Below are 17,752 nucleotides of genomic sequence, written 5' to 3'. Positions count from 1 at the left end.
CATTCTATCGGGGATGTCTTAACATTACTGAATAACTTCTTCTCCAACACAGAGATTCTAATATTGTATTCATCTGCATGAGCAAAAAACTCATTTGACCCTGTATTAGAAAAAGTACTCTTATGTTTTTAATTCACTTTTCATGTTCCCCATGTTATATGTGTTTTAATGCTTTTTATCTTAAAATGCAATTAACTGTCTTTATGTGTAATATTTTAATGAGTAATTTTAGAATGCTGTTACATATAGTATTATCAGCTGTCCTAAAAGGAAGTAAAAAACCCCCTACCCTTTTTACTAGAATATTTTAGTTATTCTCTCCCAAGTTGAATTGAAGCTTGCAGTCTACAAGTGCCATAACAAGCAGCAAAAGCTACAGACACTTTAAAATTGCACCAAAACGCCAGACATTGCTGCAGATAACTTACCAGCAACCCTAGTCCTCTGCAAATAAAAGTTATAATAGATGCACTACTGCACATGACTAATTTGGCACACTACAAAACTGAGTAATTTAAGCCACTTAACCAAAGCAAAGGTAAATTTCTGTTATGCTAAGGCTTTGCATCACCATCCCACTCAATCACTTAAAAGCAGCACTGGATCGAAAAGATCTCCTTGCTCTAACAGTTCATTGCATGAACTATGACTATTAAATCTGAAAATTAGATATTCTTACCTCATGAATTCTACCAATTTAGAGGTATCTTCCTAGTAAAACTGAAGTTCCTTTTATTAAGGGCCTCTAAACCAGCATGTCCTACTTAATTATACAGCTATTCATCTTGGTTTGAACTAGATGTCTCAGTAACTTCCATCTGAATGTGAACTAAACATCCCAGTAACTTCATCTGTATGCAGGACTATAGATCCAGGAATAGGTATGCAGGAGTGTGGATCCAAGAAATAAATTCTATTATAATTATTCTTACTTTCAAAAGGAAGAGTAGTTAATCACCTTAAAACTTGTGGAAAACATGGAGCATGGAACTACTGCCTCTCCTAAAACTACTCTTCCTACTGCTCTCCTACAGCACAGTGGAAACTGAACATTTATTCTACTTTTCCATATAACAAAGATCAAAATATTTACATATAAATTCTTTTCTGTGTCCGAAGAAAGAGATGAGATATCAGCTATTTCAAAGTAGTAAACAAATAATTTCTAACGTACATTTACTGCTTCAAATGTCCCATGCCTACCTGAGGACAGTACCTTCATCCTGCATTACAAAGCTACTCATTTGGAACAAGGCACAACTTTGAAAAACCAAGAGAAAAAAGCAGCCAAACATGCTGGAAGAGTATTCCAAGTTTCAGTGGGAGAATCCAAAGCAGCAGCAATATGACATGGCTACCTTAAAGGGCCAACTGCGATTTTTATCCTGTTAAATTGTAGCACCTATGCAAAGATTCTCGTAGTTCTACTGTTACACTGATGGTTGTACATTTTTCAGTACCTAAAAGTATTTTAGGATCATGATGACTCAGTGGATAAAACAAAGTTGCCTCAGTGATAAATTTCCTTATGTATATGGCTGGCAAAATCAACCTGAACTCCTCATTCAATAATTAGAGGACTTTGTTATTAATACCCACAGTGACAAAACGCATCAGAAAAGGAGCTCCAAATTACCTGAACTGGTATCATAGTCTAAAGACTTGAAAGTAAATTATTTTTTAAAAAAGCATTTTTAAAACATGAACTTTAATTTAAATATTCAAAGGCATAACATAATTTAGTGACAGTTCGTTTACTCCACTGTAAATCCTTCCCCATTTAAATCCTGTATCAATATCACTAGCAATATACTCACATGTCCTCTGGTGTCCAATGAAGCAAGAGTTTTATTTTTCCAGAATCTTCTTTTCTTTTAGCTATTACCTGATAATAATTACATAAATCATAATTAAAATAAAATCTGGAGATTTTTCGCTCAAAAAATTTTGTTCTTCATTTTCAGCTGGACATTCATAAAAGGCAAACTGTTTTACTCTTTGAAAGTTGCATTAATTCTATATATAGGTAGAATGCACATATCACTACTCAAGCCACTTGGCAAGGTTTAATATTTTCCTTTAACATCTGTCTACTGAGTGGTCCCTGGAAAAAAAAAAAAAAATGCATCCTGTAAGTAGCCTTCTTTCTTTTAAAATTGAAGTTTTAAGCAGCTACCTAAAAAACTTTGAAGAACATACATTCCTCTACAAATATGCTTACGTTGTTCCATAAGAAGTCTATAGAAGATGCGAGAAACTGATGCAGCTTATAGTTTAATTATAGCATGGCATAAGAATAAAATATCAAAGCATTTGTGAGACTTCTGGACATATATGTATAAATTCCTAGGTAACTTTTACTCATTCTTTTTCAATACCTAAACTAAGCACTGAATGAGGCCATGGCAAATGCTACTCTGAAGAACTCATGGGCTTACAGAGATTATTTAATGCATACGTAATGGGGACCCTTAACACAGTTTCTTTGCTGTAGACTGCAGCACCTGAGCCTAGAACCAAATAAAGGTAAGTCAAAGCTCATTTTACAGGGCAAATAAAACTCAGTTCTCATCAGCTTTCCCATTCAAAACCATACATTTTCTTGTACAGTCCAGTTCATTCTCAAATTAACCTTCAGGTTTTAAGGAGACATATACGTTCTCTCATGTAATGTAAGCATCATGGATATTGCATACTGAAAAGTTTACAGGTGGCATTTTAAAATGTTAGCATTTGGACACGTTAAACTAGCTACACCCGAGTTAGAAGGAAGAAGTTATTCTTCACAAACAGCTCTTCATCCTATCTAAAACTTGAAGAATACGAACGAGGCAACCAGGCAAAACACACAAGTCACAGATGCATATTACACCTAACTACTAGTCAAAGCTGGGGTTGTTGTCCATCTATCACCTGATCAATGACACTGCTTCTACAGGGATTTACAGTGTAATACAACCTCATAGATCTCTGTAAGAACCACCCAATATAATTTCCTGCATTCTCCAACAGGAAAAAAAAAAGTACAGACAAACTCTGACATTAACAATTTCTTGTTTTCAGGAATATGCAGTACAAAATTTAGAACTCTGCTGTCTTACCATCACCACATTGAAAAGAGAGATTTATAAAAACTCAAAAAATGAAACACTGATATGTAAAAGACATTCAGGTACAAAATTCAGGGCATTTTACGTACTGCCTGAATTATAGCACTGCAAGTACCGTTCTCTTATTCTAGAGCCCTAGTAACATCTTCAAGCAATCAGTGCTAAACTAAGGACTTGAACCAGCTTTCACACACACACAGAAGTTTAATAGAAGGAGAAAGTAACCTTTAGCAGTAGAAAATTAAAAAAGAAAACCATAACAAAAGAGCTAATCATAACACATTAAAGCTATGGAAGTTAGGGATAGGATGCTTTTGCACAGAGATACACACTTGCATCCAATGTGAATTTTGCAGACTTTTCCCCCCTGCGTCGTTGGCTTGGCTTGTCCCTACTAAATAAATCAATACTCAAAGTCTGAGCAATTCACTAGGTTTTGACTGGCATAAAAGATTCTCTCTCCGTATATGGAACAAGCCTATTTTTCTTTAATATTAAAAGTAGTATGTTAGCTTTCTGTTAGGATACAACAAAAATCTGGCATCTATAGCTGCCATTGCTTTTTCCCTACATATATTTTGACATTGTCAATTTTAAAGAAGTTTTTATAAAAGGTATAAAAAGTATCTACTTTTATCACAATTAATGCAATGAAAATATTAACATATGCTAGGTAGGCTAGAGTCAGAAACACAGCTATGATGCAGACAAATGCAAAATTGCAAAAATTTTGCAAAAAAGCAACTGAAAAAAATGATTTGCTATTTTGACACTAGTAATCAGAGCTTTACTGTCAAGTCTCCAAAATTTACAACTGAAATGGAAGAAATCTAGCAGGTCTGCAATAATGATGCTCTGAAGACTTAAAAGTGTTTTGTAGAGAATTAAAGTGCATTGAAGTTTTTCATTTAAGAATACAATTCACCCAGTAGACGTATGCTTAATACAGCTTTATTTGAAAAAACTCTTACTATATTCTCTAAATTTCATGCACTGTCCCAGAAACAAAAGGGAAATTTAAATTAAATTTATCTCTGTGAAGGAAACATGCAAAGTTGTCTCAAATCAGAAATGGAGTTCTGCTGACCTCTTCTGGAAAAAGAAAAATATTTCACCTTATAAATTGGTATCCGTCTTACTTTATTCACTGATTGTGTTTCAAAGTTTTAAGATTTCACAACACGCGTAACTAGTATCAATACATGTGATCACTGAACTGAAATATCTAAAAAAGCTAAAACCAGTGAAGTACAGTTTAGTATTCAAATATTTTAGAGAATTAATTCTAACCATTTTAAAAAGCTGAGGCACAGAGGACAGGCTAACCTATGAACTGCATTTTTTAAATCAGTGTAATATCTGCTCTTTAGGTTAAATGGAAATGCTTGGCTTTCCATCTGACAATTCAGAGAATCAATGTACCAAGAATTTGACTCCAATAAAAAAAAAAAGGCAGAAAAAAATCACAATGAAGTCAAAGGTAAACTCTGGGTGGCAAAAAAATATTTCTTCAAAAAGGCTTTATCGATGACACTATTCTACAGCTTTCCATATCTATAAAGAAAAGGATGTGTTTAAAAAAATGTATATAAAAATAAAAGGAGTGCCTTTTCATAGCAGGTGAAAGGTTATCTACAGTGACTGCTTAGAAATTCTTCACATTAGTAATTTTTCACTAGAATATCCATCCTGTAAAATACTGCATTCTGCTGACATTCTTACGCTGCATAAAAAAACCAAACCTACATCATTTATGTCAGCTTTCAGACAACAAGACAACTTTATCTTCATATTTTTCACCTTTCAGATTAATATCCCTGACAATTACACATTTTTTCTTCACCTGAACATGGACCACACAAACCGCATTATGCTATTTAGCCAGTCACCATTCAAACTCAATGTCCTAATCCTTTTAAGCAAAATGTGTTTGCATCTGAGGTGACCATTAGCTCAGTATAACAGTGTACATCCAAAAGACTGCTTTTGTACTACCTTTTCTTTTTAAAGCAGATTCTGGACTGAGTTTCATCAATATAGCTGATGTCCAGCACAAGCCCACACAACCGCAGAAGCACACTAAAATAGGCTAACGAAGTGCAGTGTAGGGCTGGAATCTTAGAACAGCTGTCCCACTGGTACAACCTCTCCTACAATTGAGGTCTAAGCAATTTCAGATCTAATCAACCCCCTACCATCTTGAGTGACACATGCACAGATAAGCTAAAAGGATTTTCATCACTTCCTCCAAGTTAATTCGAAGCAGTTTTAGAGCACATTCTTCCCTGTAATTCCATCTTGTTATAAATTATTCCAATAGCCAGAGGTGAGCTTCCACAATCAAGTAGTCTGTCTGGGTAACCTTCCAGATTAAAGCAAGCCGTGAATTGGAAGAGAATCTGCTTTTCTCACAGCATTGTAAAATCTATGTTGGCCACGTAAACTAGAATGAGATTTAAACACAGTAACAGCTAAGCCACCTGCAAATCTTCACTTGCAGCTGGTGATCAATGTACATAAAGTTCAGGAGTAATTTGGGAAAAATTCCTAATACACGTTACAGATATTTATAACAATCATCAGTCTTGTAGAACAGGACAAAATAAGTTTCATGCATATAAAATCACCTTTTATTTATTGAAAGAGACTGACAGTTCAATACTTTGAATCATGTGTTAAGGTTAAGTCATAGCTGAAAACACAGCAGTGAGCATTCCGTCCTTGGACTGCAGATCATTTTGCACTACTCTGCCAATTTACAAAGCACCACCCCTCATTTTGTCCCATCTCAACTCTTTTCTTCTGCTGAGTCTCTACCTTTTATGTGCCCTTATCTCCCAATTTGGTGAAGAAAACCTGAAGTTATACAGCTTTTTGGACTTCTGATCCCTATACCCCAATTCAGTACTTGTTTCCCTGTTTTGAACTTTTCTAAATTAATACTGATGTCTATCCTATCCAAATACAAGTGAAATTAACAAAATATGATATGAAAACAGGCCTAAAGGCCAGTTCTCCAACTGGTACTTGCCTCCTCCTAGCAATTCATTGATAATTTAGTCATAAGTTTATTAAAAGAAAAAGAAAAAAAGGGGAACAACAATACATTTATTCAAGGTTATATTTTTTAAACTGAAAAAAGGAATAAACACAAATTTCAGATCAGCATCTTTAAATATTCAATTATACAATTACCCTCAAAATATTCCTTGTGATAAATGGGCACTGTCACTCACAACTATCGAAATGCCATCTGAATTGCATTCTTATTTAGAAGATGTAACCAAATTTTTCTGCAACACATGCTTGCTGTTAGATATTTCCCCAAGTATATCAGACAGGAAATGTTGCAAGCTATTCAACCGGTGAGCTAGAACAACTACTAACACTACTTTTAAAAAGTTGATTTACTAAATAGAAATGGACAAATCAACAATGTAAAATACCCACTATTACTTATTTCTGCTTAAATGCCTACAGCAGAAAGAGGAAAACCAATCTTTCTGAAGTACTAGAGTTTTTAGACACATAGATAAACAGAACACATAAAAAATATATATATATATACTTACAGTACTATGAAATACAACACTGTGGCCTTTTCCTAAACTTTCTATATGTGCTGAAAGGTTAAAACAGATGGCTCGATGTCTTATAGCATCCAGTGTTTGCGCATCAAAGAAGTCATGAGGTCTTGCTAGAAAAAAAAAAAAAAAAAAGAGATCCTTAGTGTTCAACACAGTGAAAGCATTCAAACACATTCAAGCATGTAAATAAGTCTGAAGTGTCATTGGTAAATAATTTATCATTATGACAGCAGCACTACCTTGTCAAACAGTTGTAAATGTTAATTTAACTGAGGAAGATACGACTCCAAGAGATGTACAATTCATTTAAGCATGGTCAAAACATAGTCCTTGTAAATGAAACAGTGAATTACACTCACTCATTTTTTTAAGTTTCAAGTGAATTCTGTTCTTTCCTAATCTTCAAAATTAAGAATTCATTAATTTTCCCGAGTACCTCTGGGAACATCCATTGCTATCATCTCTTAAAAAAATAAAAGAAGTCCCAGTGCAAAGAAACTAAACCCAGAACTCATTAATAAATGCAAGGTCTAATTTAATACAAAACCAGCCCATTTAGGTTGTGATATTTATGGGAACCTAAACAAGTAAGGCCAAGACACACTTACAGGACAGTCAATAATTCCAAAACTACTCCTGTGACTTTTAAAAAAATAAAGTACTTCAAAACATGATAGTAGATACAATTAACATCTTAAAAGCAGAATTATAACTATATCTTATTTCTTACCTTTATTGAAAACAATCTGCTCTGACCTAATTTATAATCGATAAAAACTCCAGCTATTTCCAGTGAATACTGGGATGCTGCAAAGAGATCAACAATGGCAGTGAAAACAAAACTGAAGGGGATGCCGTCCAGAGGGACCTTGACGGGCTTGAGAGGTGGGCCCGTGTGAGTCTTGAAGTTCAATAAGGCCAAGTGCAATGAAGGTCCTGCACATGGGTCAGGGCAATCCCAAGCACAAATACAGACTAGGCAGAGAACGGATTGAAAGCAGTCCTGAGGAGGAAGAGCTGAGGGTGCTGGTGGACGAGAAGCTCAACATGATACAGCAACGTGCACTTGCAGCCCAGAAAGCCAACCGTGTCCTGGGCTGCATCAAAAGAGGCGTGACCAGCAGGTCAAGGGAGGTGATTCTCCCCTTCTACTCTGCTCTCATGAGACCCCACCTGGAGTACTGCATGCAGCTTTGGTGCTCCCCAGTACAAGAGAGACATGGAGCTGTTGGAGCAAGTCCAGAGGAGGGCCATAAAGATGATCAGAGGGCTGGAAGAGTTGGGATGATGAAGACAGGCTGAAAGAGTTGGGATTGTTCAGGCTGGAGAAGAGAAGGCTCCATATATAGCAGCCTTCCAGTACCTAAAGGCAGCCTACAAGAAAGCAGGAGAGGGACTGTCTATCAGGGAGTGTAGTGACAGGACAAGGGGTAATTGTCTTAAGCTGAAGGAGGGTCGATTTAGATTAAATATAAAGAAGAAATTCTGCACTGTGAGGGTGGTGAGACACTGGAACAGGTTCCCCAGAGAAGTTGCATTTGTGGAAGCATTCAAGACCAGGTTGGATGGGGCTTTGAGAAGGGGTGTTCCTGCCCATGGCAGAGGGGGTTTAGAACTAAGGTGATCGTTAAGACCTCTTCCAACCCAAACCATTCTATGATTCTATAAAACTGCTTGGTACTGCAGTGGAACACAAAGCAAAGGATTAAGTATGAATTATTATGAACATACAGAAAATGCTCTTCAAGAAATTTTTGATCTCCAAGGAGTAATAATGCTGAATAGTCACATGAAAAAACTACACTGCTAGACAAGTTTCTTTCTAGGTACATGTTCTTTGATTATTAGTAAACAGATTATTTTCTAGCCAAGAAGCACCAAATGCATCACATACTACACTTCAATTTATAATGAATAAAGTGCAATTAACATCCATCTGATATTTTACAAGTAGTCTAAACCCAGCAGGCAGTAATAAAGCCCTTTTCTTTTTCGAAAAAGACTTAAATATTTAAGTGTTTCTTGAACAGTAAAAAATTATTCAATTCTGATTTGGAGTATAAAGATCTATCAATTCTACACTAAAAGCACTTTAACTGAAAAATAACTGCTACTAGACACATATTTGCATACTGTTAGAAATAGTTCACACAAATGTTTAAAAATATACCATATAATATAGTAGTAAAATTACACAAGCCAATAAAGTATGAATGAAAGTATTCAGATTTTTTGAGCTTTGAGAGCAGTAATTCTCTATATAATACACTAAAATTAAAACTAAGAATAGGAGCTGATAGTACATCATCAACTATATATCATCCTGTAATCCGCAAAAAACAGTGATTCAAAGTTCTGTTGTCTTCATTTAAAAGAACTTCTATATTCCTTTTCACCAAGATTATCTATCCATTATTTCAAAACAAACTACAACTTCCACTTGAAGCTAGTATTTGCTACACTCCTGGGACAAATTCTTTTTAAGCATTCATCTGTACATTATGTTCTGTCCTTACTCTATCTCAGCTGGATACTGCCAATTAGGCAATCAATCTCACTGAAATGTTGTCTCACTCTAAGTGGTAACATAGAGCCACAGCTCATGCTGCAGGTGGTCAGTGACGCAAGCATATAAATATTTTATAAATAAATATAAGGGAGGAAGGAAGGCAAGGTGGAAAGGAGAAGATAATCCCAAATTTTTGGTTTTGGTTTCGTACAGCAAATTTCTTCAGGATTTACCACTGGGTAACATTCAACAGATGCAGAAGAAAGGGCACAATTTGTGAAAGGCATATGAATAGTTTTATTTATTCCTTATTAAGTGTTAATGCTGTATCCTCTAGGTATCTTAAATCTATTCCCTCAAAATTATTTTCAGAGTAATCTCCCTTCCTGCTTAATACAAGTTCCAAGTGCACATCAATTACTTAAATCAAAGTCTTCATACCAGTAGCCCACTAAATGAAATTCTAAGTCTTATGTAACTAACATAGTCTTACTGTTAATTCCATGAACAGTAAATGTCCTTGCTTACATTTCTCCAGTGAACTCAATTATCATGCTTGTTAATAACTATAGTGTCATCTTTGCTACTGGAAAAGCAAATAAAATACATAAAATTGTAAATATAATCTTAGGTTCTACAAAATTCATTGGGGTAGCTTCAGAATAGTAAGGTGCTACTTGCACCTTGCCAAAAAAAAAAAAAAAAGCCAAGGTCTAATCAAACCATGAGGAGATAGAAAGAACACAGGAGAAAAACTGGTTTTGTGACACAAAACTGTAGTTTTTTGTCAAGCAATTATTTATGATTTAAACAGATTGTACACTATCAAATAGAATCTTGCTTTACATCTATTTGTCATAACTTCCTATAACCCAACTTGCAGAGAACCTGGTACATATGTTCAATACCCCTCCTTTTAGACACTTTTAAAATATCTAAATATAAATCTATGTTCCCAGCTTTATATACTCCAGACTAAAAATACTTAATACTGTTATTTTGTTACTTCGGCTTCTTAGATAAAGGTCCTTGCCCTTTCCCATTCTTCTTGTAAAGACAAAATATACAAACTTGCACACTTCATTCTTAACTAAAACTAAGCTAAGAAACAGACAAACAAAAATGTATCAGTCCTTTGTCACATTTACCTAATCAACAATAATCTGCAAAGTTTTAATGAAAAGCTACCAATATTTAACATTTTCAGAAAACACCATCAACTTTGGATACATTTCTGGGTCACATACCCTCTGGAGAAATACATTACAGTAGTCAGTTCCCAACTCGGAGATTATTTTCGCCTTAAGGTAAAACTCTACAGCTAGCATTGCCTTTGTCTCAAGTGCCGAGAAGATAAAAAACTGCTCAAGCACCTGTCATTTTTCTTCCTGTGCAACACTTGATCAAGACAGCAGACCATTCAAGTACTACCGTCTGGTCTTTAACATTCCCATAATATTTACTACTTACATTTTTGCCATAGATTTGTTCAAGAATTCTGCAGTAAATGTTTATAACAACTAGAACATCTTCGCAGATAATTTGAAGTTTTAACTATCATGCTCTGATTTGAAACTTGTAAATGAATAATGTTCATCAATTACTAATAAAATGCCAGCCTGAGAAACTACTTCTGCATACGCTAGAGGGGGAAATTGAATTAAAATGCATTAAATCAGCCACCTAACAGAAGCAATACAGAGAAGCAAACTAAGATGCAACTCATGAATCTCTCAAGTGAAAATTTTGAAGTGAACAGTCTTAGACATCTATATTTTGAGCAACACAGTCAACAGATCAAGATTAGGAACCTATTTCAAGTCTCTCATTACATCTAAGATGAACTAAAAGGATACTGCCAAGTAACCCTTCATTGATCAGCCTTCCCTTATGGAACTCTCTCATTTACATAGATTGCTAGAATGAAAAGGAAAGCTCTTTGAAAGTCAAATTCTGAAAAGAACAGAAATAGCTTTCTACTTTCTTCAGATGTTGAATCAGTGTCAAAATTAGAAAAGTCCTTGAAGTTTACACTTTTAAGATGTGTTTAATGATATAATTTGCTCACATATATTTTAAGAATACCCAAGCATTTCCAAACAAAAAGAGAAGGCAAAAGAAAAAATAAATCACCATAACTGAAGTTAACAGTAGCTCTTCTAGCACTGAACTGCATAGTTGTCACACAGTGTGGAAGAAAAGCACAGGAAATAAGCTTTTCAGAATTCTAGGCAATACTGTAACTTTTCAGGACAGGCTTCTTTGTGTTCAAGGCAGAAACATGACCACTGCTTCAATAAATTTCAGTTGCTTACCACACAGATGAGATATTAAGATAAGAATAATCACAATCACGTGATACAGAGTAATCTCCTAAGATCACCAGTATGTGCATCCATTGTTGCAGTACTATTTGAATAGCTAGCAACTGTATTTCTTCACAGGAACAGAAAGATCAATACAGCAAAGTGTTCTGCCACAGAAGAGTTCTGGAAAAATAAGACTGTAATTGCTGACCCAGTGAAGTAACAAAATTTCTCCATCATACCATCACTAAAATCCTACTGCCAGCCAGGAAACAGGACTGAAGTAATTGCCTGCTTATGAATAGAGATCCATTCTGTGGACAGAACAGCAGGTCCAGTGGCTCATAAAAAAGGTATCTTGCGCTCCTCTCCAATACTGTGAGGTTGGTTTTACACCACAGGTAAAAATTAATGGACGTTTTTTCTTCAGCTTTTGACATACCAGCAGAAAAAAAAAATCTAAATGGGTTTTTACACATCTCTACTCTAAAATGCAACTGTCACAGTAACAGTTTAAAATTAGTAAATAATCAGTTCAGTACTGAAGAGCTGCATCCAAAGTTAATTTTTTTAACAATTGCCTAGTCTTTCCTAACCATTTCTGTACATTAGAATCTCTAAATAAATTTGACATGGTTATTACTCTGATGCTAGGACAACTCATGAATCAAACAACTGGATCAAAATGAACTAGAAAAGGTACTGAGATTATTACTTGCTAGAGGAAATAATTTTCACTTTAAATGATAAATCACACTTCTCAGCTCATTAGGTCATTTAAAATTAACAAACATCAACTGTGTGGAGAAAGATTAAAAAAACATAGCAAGTAAAATCTGCCCAAAATTAGATCTTGGTTATGCTCATAGAACTGTCATTAAGCTAACGAAACGTTGTGCTCGAGAAAGAGCTTATATAATGTGCATTGATCTCTAATTTATATGAATCTGTAATCTTTGTTTGCAGTACTGAACTTCAGATCTCATCATCATTAAACAGAACATTTTCCAACAGTAATACAGTTAACAAACAAAAAGTAACTCTACAATGAAAAGCATCTTTAAATTGTAAACTCGAACTGTTGCTCACAGAAAATTTATCTTTTCTACTGAATGCATAGATGCTTTGACCTATAAAGGAACACAAACTGAATGTGGAATTGTTTTCCTCCCATCACAACACTGTAACACTAAAGATCACCAACCCTACCTGACCCACATCTGCAGAGAAACAACCACATTGAAGAGGAACTTCCTAAGACAAAATTTTCGACAACTTCTACTTCTGAAAATACTTACGTAATGATCGTCGTCTCTTGTTCTTTAACTTTCTTCTTTTATTCATTCCAGCTTTAGATGGAGATTCCTCTTTGGCCTTTGGCTGGCTGGCAACTTTTGAAGAGTTCTGCTGGCTGAAGTGTGTGGGCACATGACGGGCAAGTCCTCCCTGAGATGCAAAGCTGGCATTGCACCCACCAACTACACACTAATGAGACAAAAAACAGAACAACTGTTATCAGCGTGCTATATGGCACTCATTCACAGGAGTTTGATACATCTTTCAGTTTGACTTTTCTGGGTTAACCTCCAACACAGTAAAAGGAAGACAAACTCTTAATGACCATGCAATTCTTAAAAACAGAAACATAATCTGAAATAAATTTCTATCTGAACTTTATAGCTCTCAATAATTATTCCAGGGTATAATAACTTTTCCTATATTATATTCTAAATATTGTACAACATAAAACCAATTTCAAACAATCCACTGACAAACCCTTCCCACAGAAAATAAATGCTTCTGAGTAACTTTCCCCTTCACAGACCAACATCCCCGTCTTTCAAAATACTGCACTGTTATTCTGTATTTCTCAACAGCTCTCCAGTCTCCTGCATTTGATAACAGTGATGTTCTAACATTCCCCTTTCTCGTGACAAGGCAGAAGTAAAAAAAAAAAAAAATACATCCTTACCTATATTAAATTTGAAACAGCTTAGTATTTTTTGTAAATGCTATGCAAAGTCAATAAACCTTACAAAAATCTTACAGTTCTGTCTAAAACTTTACCTTCAGTAACTTGAAAGTTGTATTAGCAATTATTTATATATTTATTTTGGGATGCTACTATTACTTCAGAAGTATTTAAGAAAGTTCTTATTTAAAGAAAATGGTCTCTCTTTCTCAAATAGAAAAGAAAATATCCAACAATAACTAAACAGAAACACAGAAATTGCAAGATATATGCAACTAAGCTAGTACTGGCTACAATAATTATTGGTATTTTTATAAGTATTTGGTTTATATTTACAATTATTTCACTTTCAAAAGAAGTATTTAAGTTACAATGTTGGGGAGGGAGGCACAAACCTTTTCTCTTCTGCTCTGAGCTTACAAGGGTAATAGAAAAGTAATTTTAAGATATGCATCCCATCATTTGCTGCAATGAATTGTGTATCCACACGATCAATTTTTCTTCTGACCCAGAGAATAGTAGTAGGGCAAATAAGTTGATCAGCCAGTAGCAAGAAACCACTCTAAACCACTGGAAAGTTTTCCTCCTTCCATATCTGTTCTGTTCCTCCCTCTCCTTCCCCTCTTTCTCAGCTCTTTCACCTGTACCTCTCTTCTCTAGCACTTCCCATCACAGCAAACTGATGAGACAGTTCCAATAGCAGTTTGGGAATAAGCAATGCTGCAACTACGTACATTGTGTCAAGTTTTCTCTGAAGAGTAAGGATGAATTTGCAAGCTCTTAACAGTAATCTGCCCCAAGCCTGCACATTTCATCAAAAGACAAGAAAACAGCAGTAGAACACCACTCAGCACGTTTTGTCCCTAAAACCCAACTATGTTGTTTTCTAACTGTGGCTGCAGAATTAAAACGTCTGTTTCTCTGCCTCAGACCTAGCAAATGGTTTTCCATGATCATCATAAAACAATATAGTGTCCATGAAGAAAAAAACCCTGTGTTATCCCCAAGGACTTAATACTTGCTATAGGACTGAAAGTACGTATATCTATTTCAAGATAGTAAAAGACAAAAAAATAGGAGGACATTTTTCACATTTTTATTTGCCTCTTTTTTTTTTTTTTAAGGGAAAAAGACTTGGGAAGTTAGGGAAAGTTTTCTATGTACAGCACTAACATATTTAGGATCCTTCACACTATATTTGTTCCTCCCTGTCTCCCCCACTAATAAGTATCTTAAGAATTGTGAAGATTTTTAGCCAAAAAAAAAAAAAATTTCTATCTACACCTTTTTACCTTGCTCTATAACTTCCCATGTTCAATCAACAGTAATATACTTGTAGTGATTTACAATGTAAGAAATCCCAACATATCTATGACACTCAAACCACTCAAGCTCCTAATCTCATTTACACTACAGTAATCTCAATGCAATATTTATGACTTCAAATTAATACTGAAGATTAAAATCTAGTTACAGAATCATAGAATGGTTTGGGTTGGAAGGGACTTTTTAAAATCATCCAGTTCCAACTCCCCTACCATGGGTAGGGACATCATCTACTAAATTAGGTTGCTCAAAGCCCCATCCAATCTGACCTCGAACCTGACCCACTTAGTTGTATTAAAGATGATCAAACTCACGATCAACAGATACTGATAAAATACATACATGCATTAGTTCAAACATGTTTTATCCTATAGATTTTAAGTCCTTGAAATAGCTGTCTTGCCCATAAAAGCTGTTTCATGAAACTAAACCAAGCAACTAAATCTAAACTTAGGTTAAACTTTCATTAAGGTGCTCCTGACTTCAGCTTCTAGCTCTTTCTGATCCTACAAACACTGACAGGAAGAAAAAAAAAAAAAAAAAAAGTGCAACCTGCCCACGCCCCCATACCCTGAAGTTCAATCACACTGAGAAACTAAAATTTCAGCCTTGCCAATGCCTGCTAGAGGTCAAAAATAACCTAAAGTCTTGGTACAGTGCATGCATTACCATGTTCCAAGCTTATTAAAGTATAATATCAAAAGGCAATACCTTCCAAAAATAACACGCAAACTTTTTATCAGGCGCATTTCTAAAACCTTTTAAAACACAAGTTTATAAGACTTAATTGTATTTCTTGCCAGATGGGCAACATTGTTTTATGACAAACTGCAGTTTGACTCAAATGTCTTAACTTGTTTTCTTCATACATGACTAGACAGAAGTCAATCACAGATTACCTACAAAAGCTACCACTTACTTTTCGTGCTCTACCCAAGTTTTACTTTCAAAAGTCCCAAACTAGCATCCTTAAATCTTCAATATATGCAACTTGCCACTAGAAATTATCTTTTTCCAGAAAGCCTATTTATAGTCTGCAGCCACAGTATGAAATATTTGCAGAAATCATTACATTCAGGTATTGTGTAGCTTGAGACTACCTGATCATGTCATCAAATAATCAACAGCTGATATATCAAAGATGACAGAGAATGCCTTTGTAGTAGACAGGAAATAGTAGAAGAGGAGAAAAATCTTACCTGTTTTTTCTTTTTTTTTTTCTCTAAAATAATATATCCAGCAATCCGTTACTAATGGGTAAAGTCTCTTCTCTCCAAAGATAAAGAAGCAGTTCAGGCTGTCACTTCAGGATCTCTGGACGGTAAGTCACACCAAATCAGCTTCCCACCAGATAATTATACAGATCTAGAGGGCTTCTAACAAATCAAACTCAACTAGTATGCACAACTTTAAACCAGTATCTTCATTTTTCCCCCAAAACCTAAATCTCAAAATTTTGCATTCAATTTTAAATATGATAGATTGGGTCCGGATTGGTGGATATGTTACTTCAAGAGAAAATAAGTCAACACATAAGAAGTTTAATTTCTCCAGTGTACCCATACCCACCATTATTAATGGGCAGTAATGACCAGTGACTTTAAAAGCAGGATATAAAAATATCTAGCAATATAAGTTTTTTTTTCTAAATTCAGAATAACGTAATCTCCTTTTTAGAATATCCAATGTGTAATTTTTCCAATAAATCTAACAGTAATATTTTAGACATCACAATAAACCTTCCTGTTGTCTCAACATCTAAGTGTTCAGGCAGAATGTCTTTACGTGTTCTACCTGCATCTGCAGTGCTCTAACGGATAAAAGATATTCCGCCAAGAGAGTAACAGGCATGAATTCGAAATGAGGACTGGAGCTGCTTGGCTGTGCTTTCTAGATTTCAACAAGTGTTACTCTACTCAGAGTCCTATCAAATGCAGTCACCTCTTAATAAATTCTGGAAGTTACAGGTGGCAGAATGAGCACCAAATTTCATTTTTATTATTACTTTCTTCCCCGCTTTTAAACAAAGGATGAAAACCTCCAATGAACCTCTGTATTGTCATTTGTTGTTATTGAAAGCATTTACGCCACACGAGCAAACCTTGCATGACTGAGCTTAAACATTAAGAGCATACCCACTGGCATCAGTATGTGAAAGCAGTTGGTAGCATATCCACACACAGTCTTATATTTACAGAAAATTGCTATATACAATTATTTTGCATAAAATCTCCTACTGTTTTGTGCTCACTCTACCATTTGTCCTTTCATTATGCCTAACAACTTGTATTTGGTCACCCAGACTACATTTTAAGAGTTTGATACGTCTTCAAGTAACTTTCAATGCCTCATACGGCAACAAGGCATGGCGAGTAGTATTCAGATTCTTTTTTGACTACCAGAAACCATGCTGGAAAATGCAGGTTGTCACAGCACATTACCTGTTCAAATACTTAGTATTTGTAACAGCCAAGTTTAGGACAAGTAAGATAGAATTTCTTCATTCGATTTCTCTCAGCTTGCCAAAGACAGTTACAGACATCAGCTTTCTAACTCAGCAGACTATTCCTCTAGATCACCTGTCAACATGTTCTGAAAGTTTTTAAGTTGCTGAATCCTAGACAGGACCACCACTACATGTTGATGATGCTCCACAACATAACACCAGTTTCTAAAAAGCTGCAAAAATTATGTCGTAACAGAACTAAAAAAGAATAATGTTTAGGTTTTTCTCTTTCAACCCTGAACATAAATATCATACACAAACATGAACACACTAAATGTCTTCAGAGAAACAATTACACAGTCTGAGAATAGCTATATTAAATGATGTCTACAATGACAAAAAAAAAAAAAAAAAAGATGAAAGGGTGGCTAGAATCAGACTGCAATAAGCAAAAGAGAAAACTTCCAGCAGCACAAGAGCAATGAACTTCAGGTAT

The 17,752-nt window shown here is 35.0% G+C and overlaps 1 protein-coding gene across 2 annotated transcripts in view; it reads right to left on the bottom strand.

Moving 5' to 3' along the window:
• Window positions 1-17,752, bottom strand: part of AEBP2 (AE binding protein 2) — a 51,458-nt gene that overhangs the window by 5,974 nt on the left and 27,732 nt on the right. For both annotated transcript variants that reach the window (XM_075757714.1, XM_075757726.1), the window contains exons 4-6: window positions 12,811-12,997; window positions 6,683-6,807; window positions 1,818-1,885 (exon numbers count right to left, since the gene is read on the bottom strand). In XM_075757714.1, coding sequence (XP_075613829.1) covers window positions 1,818-1,885; window positions 6,683-6,807; window positions 12,811-12,997 — 380 coding nt within the window. The remainder of the gene's footprint in view (window positions 1-1,817; window positions 1,886-6,682; window positions 6,808-12,810; window positions 12,998-17,752) is intronic.

The sequence above is a fragment of the Balearica regulorum genome, chromosome 1, assembly GCF_011004875.1.
Source record: "Balearica regulorum gibbericeps isolate bBalReg1 chromosome 1, bBalReg1.pri, whole genome shotgun sequence".
NCBI lineage: Eukaryota > Metazoa > Chordata > Aves > Gruiformes > Gruidae > Balearica > Balearica regulorum.
The sequence above is the reverse complement of the archived record's forward strand: the minus strand, read 5'-3'. Positions and strand labels throughout refer to the sequence as shown.